Source organism: Lissotriton vulgaris, chromosome 11, assembly GCF_964263255.1.
Source record: "Lissotriton vulgaris chromosome 11, aLisVul1.2, whole genome shotgun sequence".
Classification (NCBI taxonomy): domain Eukaryota; kingdom Metazoa; phylum Chordata; class Amphibia; order Caudata; family Salamandridae; genus Lissotriton; species Lissotriton vulgaris.
The window spans coordinates 223,055,759-223,068,861 of NC_141699.1; the positions used below are offsets into that span (position 1 = coordinate 223,055,759).

General features: G+C 42.6%; 1 protein-coding gene across 1 annotated transcript in view; it reads left to right on the plus strand.

Moving 5' to 3' along the window:
• Positions 1-13,103, plus strand: part of LOC147679554 (unconventional myosin-XVIIIb-like) — a 675,984-nt gene that overhangs the window by 151,021 nt on the left and 511,860 nt on the right. Inside the window, exon 2 of the mRNA XM_086942460.1 lies at positions 3,966-4,096. Coding sequence (XP_086798586.1) covers positions 4,060-4,096 — 37 coding nt within the window. The 5' untranslated portion in view covers positions 3,966-4,059. The remainder of the gene's footprint in view (positions 1-3,965; positions 4,097-13,103) is intronic.

Genomic DNA, 13,103 nt, shown 5'->3' on the forward strand with positions numbered 1-13,103 from the left:
TCTATGCTGAAGGAAGTATGGGGAAACAAGTGCTTGGATGTGTGTGACATTTTTCCATCTGGTTACCAAGGCGAGAAAATCGATCTCCTTGGTTACTTCGAAGCGAAGATTGTTTTTAAAAATAGGTCCACCTGGGGCAAGATTTATGTATCTCTAGATGGTCCTGCAATATTGGGACGTTCTCACCAGTATGACTTACACATAATTGTTAATCCCAGAGCCGATGAACCGGTTCTAGTTGTTGATGATTGCTACATTGATGACATTCTTGCCAATCATAGTCAGGTATTCAGAGAAGAATTAGGCAAACTACAGGGATACACTCACAGAATACTGTTGAAGGAGGGCAGTATTCCTGTACAACACAAAGCAAGGAGAGTCCCTTTTGCCTTGCGCGATGAAGGTAAAGCTGTCTTAGAGGAGATGCTTCAGGGTGGCATCATTGAGCCAATAGAAGCTTCTCCATGGGTTTCCCCCGTAGTCATTTCACAGAAACCCGATAATAAAATCAGGTTCTGTGTAGATTTACTCTCTTTGAATAAATGCGTAGTGGCTGATATATTCCCTTTGCCCAATATAGGCGAATTAGTTTCCACACTTAAGGGAGCAAGATTCTTCAGCAAGTTAGACCTTAAACACGCATATCACCAGATTCGTTTGGATGATAGTTCAAAGCATCTTACAGCTTTTATTACAGGCGAGGGAACTTTTCAATTTACCCGATTACCTTTTGGACTCATTTACGCTGCTAGTGTGTTTCAGCGTATGGTTACCGAGGTGTTCAAGGGATTAGATAAAGTTATTTTCTTCCAAGATGACATTCTCGTTTTCGGGGATACTTTGGAAGAACATAACAGTGTCTTACAAAGTGTTCTAGGTAGAATTGTTGATGCTGGTCTCACGTTACGCCATGAAAAGTGTGCATTTTTAGTCAAAGAGGTTGAATATTTAGGTTTCTGTCTCTCTGCAGAGGGTATAAGGCCAAAAAGAAACCTATTGGAGGCTATTGAACTAGCTCCCTCCCCAGCTGATAAGGAACAACTCAGGTCCTTCATGGGGCTAATCGAGTTCTACTCCAAATTCGTGAAAGATTTCTCTACAAAAACAGCTCCTTTAAGATCTCTATTGAAAAAAGGTGCTAAATTCTCTTGGATGAATGAACAAGAGTCTTGTTTTTGTAGCATCAAATCTGAACTCAAGTCCTCTGATTTCCTTACTCCTTTTGACATTAAACGTTCTTCTGTCTTAATGGTCGACGCCAGTGGTGTCGGACTTGGTGCTGTGCTCCTCCAGAAACATGAAGGAATTGAAAAGACTGTAGCCTTTGCTTCTAGGCCTTTGTCTTCCTCTGAAGTTAATTATTCTGTTATTGAACGGGAGGCCCTTGCAGCTGCATGGGGCGTTAACTATTTTAGAACATACTTGTGGGGTTCACGGTTTGTTCTTCGTACGGATCACAAACCCCTGGTAAATGTTTTAGCGCCTGGTGGAACAGGCAAAGGTTCGCCCAGGCTGGCCAGATTAGCTTCTCGCCTGCAGGATTATCAATTCGAGGTCGAGTTTGTTCATGGCTGGAGGAACATTCAGGCCGATTGTTTATCGCGCCTCCCTGCTCCCCTTGGTAATGGTCAAAATTCGTTAGGTGAGATTGGTGATGACATAGCTGTTGCCTCTCTGCAAGATGTCTTGTTTTTGTGTGAAAGTTCTTTCTCAGCCGAAGAGTGGTCCAAGGGCATGGATGGAGACCACGTTTTAAAAGATGTGGTTGATCTTGTTCTCAAGGGGGCAAGAAGAGAAAGTACTCTGGAACCGGCTGTCAGACCTTTTCTTAGGGTTTTAAGTGAATTATCTCTCCTTGGGAAAAATGTGTTAATGAGAGGCGATCGCTATATTCCTCCTAGCTCTTTGAGGGGAAAAATTCTCAGTTTGGCTCATGAGGGTCATTTAGGCCAAACCCTTACCCAGCGGCGTGTAAAAGAAAATTTCTGGTGGCCTTCAATCGATAGTGATGCTGTAGACTGTGTGGTCAAATGTCCCTTTTGCAAAGAAGGAGAGAAACGCCTTAAAGTTGTAGGTTCCCAAACTGTTGGAAACATTTCCTTTAAAAACATACCTTGGCACACAATATGCTTGGACTTCATTGGTCCTATGTGTGAACTACCCTTAAATCAACGCTTCGCTGTGGTTGTTGTTGATTGCTTTTCAAAGTGGTTGACTGTGCGTTTCATGAGGGAGATCACGACCGACTCCACTATTCTCTTCCTTAAGTCTGTTTTTATGAACGAGGATTTCCCTTCCGTCCTAATTACTGATAACGGCACCCAGCTTACCTCTACCAAAATGGCAAGTTTTGTGCGTGAATGTGACATATCTCATCACCGCACTTGCCTTTACAACCCCGAGAGTAATGGTTTGTGCGAAAGAGTCAACCGACTGGTGAAGGGTGTGATTCAGATGTCAGTTGCGAGAGGATGTTTTTCTGACGAGCGTGTGCAAGAGTTGGTTTGGGCGTATCGCTCAACGCCTCATAAGCAAGGTGAAAAGTCTCCCTTTGAGCTAATGCGGGGTCGTTCCCCTGTTTCAAGGTTGACTCCTGCCTGGTTAAGGGAAGATGATAAGCAATCTTCTCCTTCAAATTTGTTTTCCCTTCCTATCTCCAATGGGGATCTTGTCAAGGTCAAACCTGGTCACTGCACTAAGGGCCTCTCAAAATTTAGTGGTCCATTTCGTGTTAAGAAGGCTTTTCCTCATTTTGTACTGCTTGAAAATGGTGCCAAATGGAACTACAGGAGGGTTGCACTATACCAGAAAAAAGGCTCAAATCCTTCAGATTGTTCTTATAGTTCTCCTGATAAAGGTTGCAATGGTTACATGCTGTCTACTCAGGGGGATTCCAGTTTGCCTTGTTTACCTGCTGTACGGGGGGAGGTGGGTGGTGGTGATGCTTCTTCATCGGTGTGTGATGGTGGGTTTGGGATTTCTGTCTCTGCTTCTTCCTCTACCCGTTCTTCTTCTAACGTGAACTTGAGGAGTCCACGTTCTCGCCATCCACCTGCTTATTTAAACGATTATGTTCATTGAGTGTTTCCACTGTTCTTTTGTCTTATACTTTTCTTTTGTTACCCAAAGGGGGGAGATGTGTTGTACATAGCTTATTCCTATCTGTCTCTTCCCTGCCTGTCCTGGCACCAACCTTCTAGATTGTTAACATGGTTCTTCCTATGACACTTTCCCTGATTCTATTCTGTGTCAGTTACTGCTTGGCCAGATGGGCGACGGTCCTGTTACTTTCTGTCTGCTGCAATAAACTACTTACCTGCCACCTTCCTGGATCTGGAGTCTTCTTTCCATGTACAACACAAACCAATCAACCTGTAGCCATCTCCTTTATCATATCACTAGTACTCGTTCTAAAGTATTACACTGTGTAGTGGTTTGTGGTTTGTGTTATGGTAAAGCTAGTGATTCTCAAACTTTTTGCACAGGTGCACTTGAATCGCAAAGTGATGTAAAGTGACGCCAATGATAGAATCGAACAATAATTAGGAGAAAAACGTTTTGTGCTCCAGAAGATTCACATCCTGCCATTTCACAACAAGTGATCACATTTTGTAGTCCTAATACGAGATTATGTTAAACCAACTAGCGGGCAAAGTATGCAGTCTAAGAAAATATCCCATTCAACAGAGGTTTTAATATCACCAACATCTTCAAGCAGTCCCAGATCCCTGACACCTCATTTGATTGTGCAGTCATGACTATGGTTTGGAACCCCTGATGCAATGTATTATGTGTTGAACAAAGTGGTCTCATGAGTCATTCTTGGGACCAGTCTGCATTTCATGGCAACGAGCTCTTTAGTGTTGAAGGTGTTAGTGGTTTGTGCAAGGGTACACTCAACTAACTTGAGATTAACTCTTCTATTTTCATGTTTTTTTTCCTTCCCTCCCTTTTCGTGTGTCTAGCCCTGTGTGTATTCCGATGTTTCACATGCTCTGCTAAGACGTCACAACCCATAGCATCCTCAAGGCACCATAATCCTCCCGGCACTGTAGCAGCATGGCCATCTCCTCGCGTCTAGCTCTCTGGGAGCAGAAGGAAAGTTGCACTCCTCTTAGCAGGTTTTGTTCTTGCATGATGACGTGCTTGGTCTGTCAACAGTGTTGAGTGCTCAAGTGTGGTTCCTCCCATTACATGCTAATTAACTAAAGTCAGCCCAGTTCTAAGACACCTGCACAGTACACCACGCTTTGTTTTTTTAAAGTATTGTTCTAAAATGTGAATATTTGGTAAATGTAAATTATAGGCTTTGTTACCCTATATTAATGAGAGAACTCTATGTACAAGCAGGTATCTGACCTGATATAATCGAGAAATTGGTATTATGTTGCATGTGCTCTTCTTTTGCCTTTTCAATAAATGATATTAAAATCTATTTCATAAACGTTTAGAGATAAACAAAAATGTCTGATTTATAGGGATACAGCACAAGGGATTTGCCACTTCCGTCTACAAATGGCTTAACAAAGGTACCTAAGTGAGCCATAGGAAAGCATGAAGGGAAAAGGCCCATAGTGCAAAATATAGTTTTATACCAAACACAATAAACAACCCATTTGATTTAAGCGGTTGGAAACAAAATTTAACATGGAGGCTATTGGCGATAAAAATAAATGATGACATCATAATTGAGAAATAATAAGATTTGGGGCATTCTGGTACCCTTTAAGCATCACAAGAAATCTATATTTATTGACACACCTTCCACCAGCTCATGAGCTTTCTCATTCATGGAAAGTTAAATTACATAATATAGAGAGCCAAGTGTTCATAAAATGTGTTATAAACCTGAAAAACGCCTATTTGCCCCATTTCTAGATACTGCAAACATATTTGTCTTGTTCCAATTTCATGCATTTGGACAAAAGTTCAGAACTCCCTGGTGGGCATGGTTGGAGCAACTTCAGAACTCAGTTGCCCATATATATATATATATATTTGTCCCCATGCATAGCGACGATGTATGGAATTTAGCCTGCTTGACAACATTCCATGATGTGCATTATGGAAATACCTGCTTTTGTACCTTCCCTTGCACATGCCTGTGTTCTCTAACCCAACGCCTACAGAATGGCGAGAAGTTGCTCTTTCCGTAAGCACCTTCGAAAGTCACGAATGAATTTGCGTGCATCACTTAAAAGTCATACATCTAGCTGTAAGTTAGGAAGAAGCCTGGGAAAGCCATTCAAGCATTCTGTGGTTGTTCACCTCACTCACCAACACGATTCCTCTTACACTACTATGGGAACAGCAACTCTGTAACTACTCGTGACGACATAGAAATCTATATCTTCAGTGGAATTTCTGCCCTTTTGCGTAGTTCAGCAGCACAACAAATAGGGTTTCAGAATATCCCCTGTAAGTACGCATTGGAAGAATTCCTGGCAATGCATTGCTGAAGAGACTTATTGTAAACTGTTTTGTGAAAATGTGGCTGGATTTCTTCTACTGGGCTTGCTGGCAAGTGAAGATCTACTCATAGCTGAGACCTCTGTCCTCAAAAATACACCAATCCTGCACTTGGGCTATAGAATAGGGCGTTGTGTGTGAAGTGCTCCAATTCTTCAATGAGTAACCACTAATCATCTTCCTGAAAACATTAATTATCTTAAGGCCTGTGGTTTACTGCTTGGCTCTCTAAGTAATTTATGCTTATTGATTGCTCCTTATTGGATTTGATCTCTGGAAGTGAATATCCTTTTTGTTTGTCTCCTAAAGATAAAGTTACATTGGATGGAAGATAATATTGTGTATTAAACCACAGTTTCTACATTCTGCATGTTGGGCTTCGTGGTCAGGACCATGAAATACGCAGTACAGCCATTAGTAACATTTATTTTTCATCTCACAAAATAGCCATTTAGGGGCAGATGTATCAAGATACCTATTTGCGAATCTCAAATAGCGATTTTTTGAGAATCGCTATTTGGGAATCACAAATGGTATGTAACAAAAAAATTGCACTTTTTTAGTGATTTCTTGATATTCCTTAATTGCGAATTCGCAAATGGCGAATTCGCAATTAAGAAATACTTTCCCATTCATTTCTATGGGCCAGGAGGCCCATAGGAGGGAATGGGGAGTTATTCTCAATTTGCGATTTGCAATTTGCTAATTGCAAATTGAGAATATTTTCAAGGGTGCAGGGGTGTCCAAAGGACACCCTGCTGCACCCCTGAAATTTACATGTGTATGCATATGGCGCACATACATGCCCATAGGGCATGTATGTGCGCCACATATGCCAAAAAGTGCATTTGTAAAAGAAATCGCAAATTACCACCAACTACAAGTTGGTGGTAATTTGCGATTTCCTAATTGGAATTCGCACAACGTGGGTGCTTCATACATAACATTTAAGGAATCGGAATTTGCGATTCCTTAAATGCTGATGCAAAATTAAGGAATCGCAAATTTTTTTTTCTCGCTAACGCTGCTTTTTTGGGAATCGCAGCGTTTGAGAGAAAAAAAACGGGTGATACATCTGCCCCTTAATTCGCTGAGTGTGTTCTATGACCATTATAAATAGGCGTGGCATCCTCTAATAATAATATCAAATGATTATCAAAAATGTAAATAAAATGTTACTGTACAAAGCTACAGAGCTACTCACAGATATAGAACAATGCAGTCCTATGATCAACTTTGCTGATTACTAAGTACGGCTAGAAAACTTTTTTAATGTATAGTTTCTCTTCTTCTGGAAAAGTGTTGTTATTTTTTAAATTTCTATGACACCAAAAATGCAAGGAAATATTGTTTACACAGTATGGTGACAAGCTGCGATGGGTCATATAAAGTATGTTTCGGAGTCACAACAGAACAAAAAATATGACGAGATCAACAACCTGATAATATTTCCTTTTATGATGGAAAATACAAGCGCTGCTTTGTTGCTCCTTCCTGAGATCTATTGCTATTCTGCAGAGAAGGTACATGGCCAATAATCATTGCAAATGAGTCGTGAAGCCATTCCTCCTCGGTGCACAAGAGCATAATCGTGCATCACTCCATGCTGAAATTAGCTAGCTATTTTGGCAGAAGTGATTCCCTGCATATGCTTAACAGATTACATCTATCAGGGCTTGTTTCCCCTGTAGCACATTAATGCTCGCATGGCTGGGATGTCAGCTATTTTGCAAAGAGATTTAAAGCCCTCCTCCCCAGCACAAGTTTGCCTTTAATATATTTGGCTCGGTGAATCCATCACACAAGCTGTTACTTTGTGAAGACCCCTATTACACTATGCTGACCTGCCTTGCATAGCATGCACACACACGTCCTCTCCTATTTATTTCCTCCCTCAATTTCATTGCAGATGGTAATGAGCAGTTGACCTCTTTGGTACAAAGAACGCAAGATGTGATTACAATATTTCCTCTTGCTAGCAGCATCCCTACCGTGTAAAAGGAGAGGACAGAAGGCAGATCACAGGGCGCTGACAAGTATTCCAGTATGCTATCTGAGTAAGGGACGTATCCCTGAAATTGTGGACCTTTTAAATTCTATACATGAGCCCCTCTCTCCCTATTGAAACTATCAACGACTAGCTTGATGCCAGAGATGGAGTGGTGCAGAGAAACTTCACAAAGTGCTCTTTAATGTGTGCCAGAAATAAAGCAGGTCAGTCAGCTCCAGAAGCACTAGAGTCACACAGAAATATAGACATATTCATTAAACACAGATGGATGCTACCACCTAAATCACAGCCATCAAGCAACGGATAATTACCGCAGCAACAGCAATAAAACAAAACAACATTTTTAGTTACCACTAACTTTACAGGTATGCGAGTGCTCTTGGACAACATGAACAGAGCAGGTGTATGCAACCAAGGAATTGAGGGCTCTTCAAGTGGCTGAAAAGTTCACCAAAACATAAAGATGAGAACTATAGGAGCAGTCTCATGATGGGACATGTGCTGAATGTGTGAAACGATATTTCTAAAGGGAATACCATAATCGTTTGAAAAGGCATAATAATTGCATTACTGCTCAAAAACTAACAAACAGGGGGTGGAAAAAGTGACTTCGCTCTACGGCGTAAGCGAGTGTGATGAAGGTAAATAAACTCGAGAGAGGGTTGCCAGAAATGGCTGGTGCTGAGTGTGTCTCTAAAAAAATACTGTGACCAGTGTAAGCGGACCCTTTCAGCAGGTCAGTGGGAATCAGAAGGGAAGCCATTGTATTTGGCTTGGTTAGATAGTGTGATTCTTCCGTAGATGGGTTTTGTGTGTGCAGACTGAGATGAACTGTTTGTCTACATACAGAAACAGATAGAAGGCTAGCCTGCCTCGATGCGCTTTCATGTTTGGGGTTCAGTTATCTGAAGCACAGAAGGAGAATCAAATGTTCCTAGTGTACATGAATTTGGTAATTATGTGTGTCAGACCTAGCTTTTACAGCGGGTTTATCCCCAGAATCTTTGCTTTGTGGCCTTCTGTTTCTGATCTGTTTTTGTTGGTTTTAGGACTCTGGGCACTTTACCACTGCTGATCAGTGCTAAAGTGCATGTGCTCTCCCTTTAAAATGTATGTATGGGTTGGTGTTTCCATAATTGGCTGAATTGATTAACTAGTTAGTCCCTAGTCTAGTGCACTGTGTGTGCCCAGGGCCAGTAAATCAAATGCTGCTAGTGGGCCTGCAGCACTGATTGTGCCAGCCACATAAGCATCCTGTAAATGTATCTCAGTCCTGCCATTGCAGAGCCTGTATCCAGTCTAGTACTGCTATGTTGACTTGGAAAGTGCACCCACTTTCCAGGTATTAACCTTCCCTTTTCTTACATGTTAGTCACCCCTAAGGTAGGCCAAGGTACCCCTGTGGGCAGGGTGCAGTGTATGTGAAAGATAGGACATGCCCTGATGTGTGTGCCATGTCCTGATGGTGAAATACTGGCAATTTTGTTTTTCACTATTGTAGGGTTATCTGTTCCCAGATGATAGAATTGAGAGTTTGCTTATAACATCTTATAAGCATAACTGCCCCTGGACCCCAGATAGGAAAATAAAGTGTAGTTTGCCTGAACTCAGAATGGTAAAATGCATCTTTTAGTGAGGACGATTTTTATATGCTGTGTTTGAAAATACCACTTTTAGAAAGTAGGTATTGTCTTGCTTAGCCATCCAATGCTAGGATGTTTAATGACTATCTGACAGGGGCTTGGGATGTGCAGGGGATCCAGTGAGTCTGGATGCATCAGCGCTAGGCTGAATAGACCTGGTCTGCATTTGGAGTGGTGGCAGGAGAAGCACCTGCACCTGAATAGGGCTGTGCCTGCTTCCACAATGACGGCTCCGCCCCCCTGTGGTGTGTCTGGAGCCAGGGCTCACACTGACAATGGAGGTTGTTGTGCACTTTCGAAGTGCCCCCCAAGAACTGGTTTGGACTGGGCTCAGAGCCCTGGGCCAGAAGAGAACAAACGGATTTACTGTATAATGGTTCATTGAATAACGGCCATGACCGTGGACCCAGTAAAATCTGAGACTGCCTGCATGGAGTCAGGCATCCGTGTTGAGGGTAACAATAATAGCAATACTCCTGAATTATCTACTTTTTCTCCGCTGACAATGGAAGCAACAATAAACCTGCTGAAATCTATTAAATCAGGCTTTCCATTGGATCTTTCCCTCCAAAAATCTTCCACCTTCTACCTGAAATGTTCGCATCTCATTTGATGCCTATTTGTAATAAAATGTTTTCATCTGGCATTTTTCCTACCTGTTGGAAGTTGGCTTCTGTGCTCCCCCTTCTGAAAAAACCAAACCTTGACGACACTGATCCTAAGTATTATCGCCCGATGTCTAGACTTCCGCTACCTGCTAAAATAGCGGACAAAGCCATGAACAACATTCTATCAGAATACATTGAAAACAATTATTTTTTTGATGATACTCAATTCGGGTTTCGCAAACATCATAGTACTGAATTAGCACTTATCACTGCCTCTGAAATGATTAGGGACTTGTGCTGCTTGACCTCTCAGCTGCGTTTGACACCGTGAACCATCAGAAACTTTTGGAAGGTCTGAGGAGGATCGGTGTCAAAGGAAAGGCTCTTACTCTATTTGAGTTTTTCCTTGCTGGTAGAGAACAGTTTGTGGCTTTGGATAATTTTAGGTCTCCAAATTTTACGTTACCCTGTGGGGTAACTCAGGGATCATCCCTGAGCCCCACGCTTTTTAATGTTTATGTTGCACCATTGGCGAAACTGATTAGATCTCTGGGGTTCTCTGCTGTCTCCTATGCGAATGATATGCAGATTATCGTCTCAGTGTCAGGATCCCCCACTGACACTGTGATGCGATTCCACTCCTGCCTTCACCAAGTGGGGGAATGGATGGCCACCAACTGCCTAAAATTGAACTCCAGTAAGACGGAGATACTACTTTTTGGGGCTCATACTAATTTTTGGTCGCCAGTTCGTTTGCCCCTGGAACTAGGACCACTACCCACACCAGTGACCAAGGTTAAGAACTTGGGAGTCACATTTGATTCTAAACTTTAATTTGATCAACATGCCAATCAGGTTACCTCCCTCTCTTTTTTTTACATTGAAAATCCTTTGAAAAGTCCTTCCATTTATTCCAGCTGAGCTTCATAAGTTGTTGGTATCAGTACTGGTCCTTTCAAGAGCCGACTATTGCAATGGGCTCTTCATCAACCTTCGCAAAAAATGCTTAGCCAAGCTTCAGGTTGTTCAAAATGCTGCGGCCAGGCTCCTACTGAATGTCCCACAATATAAATCAGTTTCTTTGGCATTGAAGGATCTTCATTGGCTGCCAATAAAAAGGCGTATAGAGTTTAAAACTCTATGGTTTGTGTTTAAAACCACTCAGAATATTGGACCAGGTTTTTTAAAACAGAACTTGTTGTTCTACATTCCAGCTCATAATCTTCGTTCAACCTAGTCCAATGGTCTTGTTGTTCCCAGGGTGAAGAAATGTTCCTGGGGAAGGAGAAGTTTTTTGTGGGGTGCTACGAGGCTGTGGAATTCTCTCCCATCACATCTGAAACATGAGAAAAATCTGTTAGCATACAGGAAAGCTCTAAAGACCTGGCTATTTAGCTGTTAGGTCTGTCGAACCTCAGCCCCAATGAGTAAGCGCCTTGACACCTTTGGTGAATGTTTCGCGCTCTACAAGTCTCCTTTTGATTTAATTTCATTATAAAAAGAAGGACCCAGACCCAAGACTTTTAGATCACTTCTGGGAATCAAGAGGAACCATTGCCAAGGAGAAGAGCTGGAGAAAGTGAGTAGGAATACTGCTCCTGTGTGCTGTTTGCTGTCTGGGGTTGGCCTGCAGGGCTACTTTGCTGTTTGCTGTGTCCCCTGCTTGAGGAACGCCTCCAAGGCCTTAAAGAAGAGCTTGCCTCTTGTTCTGAAGTCTCAGGGACACAAAGACTTCACTCCCAGCTCTCCTGATCTTCCTTGCTGGGAGTTCTGCCCTGCCAAGAAGTGGCTGTAGCTGTTCTGGGCCTCTGGAGGTTGTTCTAGCAGTTGGGAGCTGGAAAAACAATGCAACAACAAGAAGCATGATGCATCCGCACCTGTTTCCGACGCATCACCGAAAACACCATCGCAGTGCCTGCCCGTGGCTCGATAAATCTCTGCGCTCCACATCGAGTGCACCGTTCTCCGAAGTCCGAGGTCACAGCACTGATTCCAGTGAAAGTCCTGCTGTGCAGCTGCAAGAACCCACGCATCGTCCCAGATAATCGTATCGCATTGAACTGCCAGGTCTGTTGCATCGTTAGGGGATGCAGTAAGAAACCGATGCATCACCCCCCCATGCAGCAAGAAACCAATACATCACCTCCTCTCCGGTAAGGAACCGAGGCATCACCTCCCCTGCACAGCAGTAAGGAACCATACATCACCTCCCCCGGAGCAAGGAACCGACGCATCACCTTCCTTGAGTGTAATGATGAACCGGCGCATCACCCTCCCTACGACCCCTTTTGTTTATGTGCGTGACGCATCCAAGGTACTTTGTGTGAAAAGTGTTGCATCTGCAATTTGCTTTGAACTGAACTATTTCTACCATTTGTAGTCATATTTTTTATTGATGTATTGTGGATTTTTGTCGTTTTGGTCTTGTTTGGTTTAGATAAACTTATTTTTCTAAACTGGTGTGGTGTCCATTTGTAGGGTTTTCATGGTATTACAGTATGTGTTCACAAATGCTTTACACACTGCCTCTGAGATAAACCTGTCTGCTTGTGCCAAGCTACCAAGGGGGTGAGGGGTTATTTTAGAAGTGTATTCCTCATACCCTGACTAGAAACAAGGGTCCTTATTTGGACAAAGGTTCCTGCCTCTGCCAACTAGAGACCCCCATTTCTAACAATGGGTATTCTCTAATTGGGTGGAACGTAGTCACCCTAAGCATATGAAGTCAGAACAAGCCAAGCTGAGGTGGTTGGCATACCTTCGGTGTGGCACTTCACTCCTGCCTTCCCCTACCTTTCTCTGCATTTTTCACCATTCCAGATTGACTCGTATTTCAAGCGACTCTCAGACCCCCTGCCACTGCATCCTACTGGCGGCTGTCCCTCTGTTATCACACTATCACCTGTTACAGATTTCAGAAGGCCTTTTTTAACAGCAGAGAGGGGGACATAGCAGTACTTGATGGAATTCACTCACTGGTTCCACATTAAAATACAAGAAAAAGGTGAGTACTAGCAGTCTGGTGCAAATCCTTTCATAGGGACAATCGAAGCCTGAACTGATATTCGCTTTGACTCATTTGTAAAATGTTACGCAAACCCACTTTTCTCTGGAATTTATTAAAGGCACTTTTAAAATAAGAACACGTCTCAGTCCGGTTAAGATTGAAAAACATGCCCCATCTCCCTTCAGTGTATCTCTTTAGCCGGAATTTCTGCAAGTGGGACTAATGTTCCCATCTTTGTTGTGGGATGTTTCTATAAGGGGCCAACATTTTGTATTTTAGGTGAGCTTATGGCTAATGTAAAATTTGCCTTTTAAAAGCACCAGTGATGGTCAGTAATTATAGCATAGTAGGGGGGCATACATGCT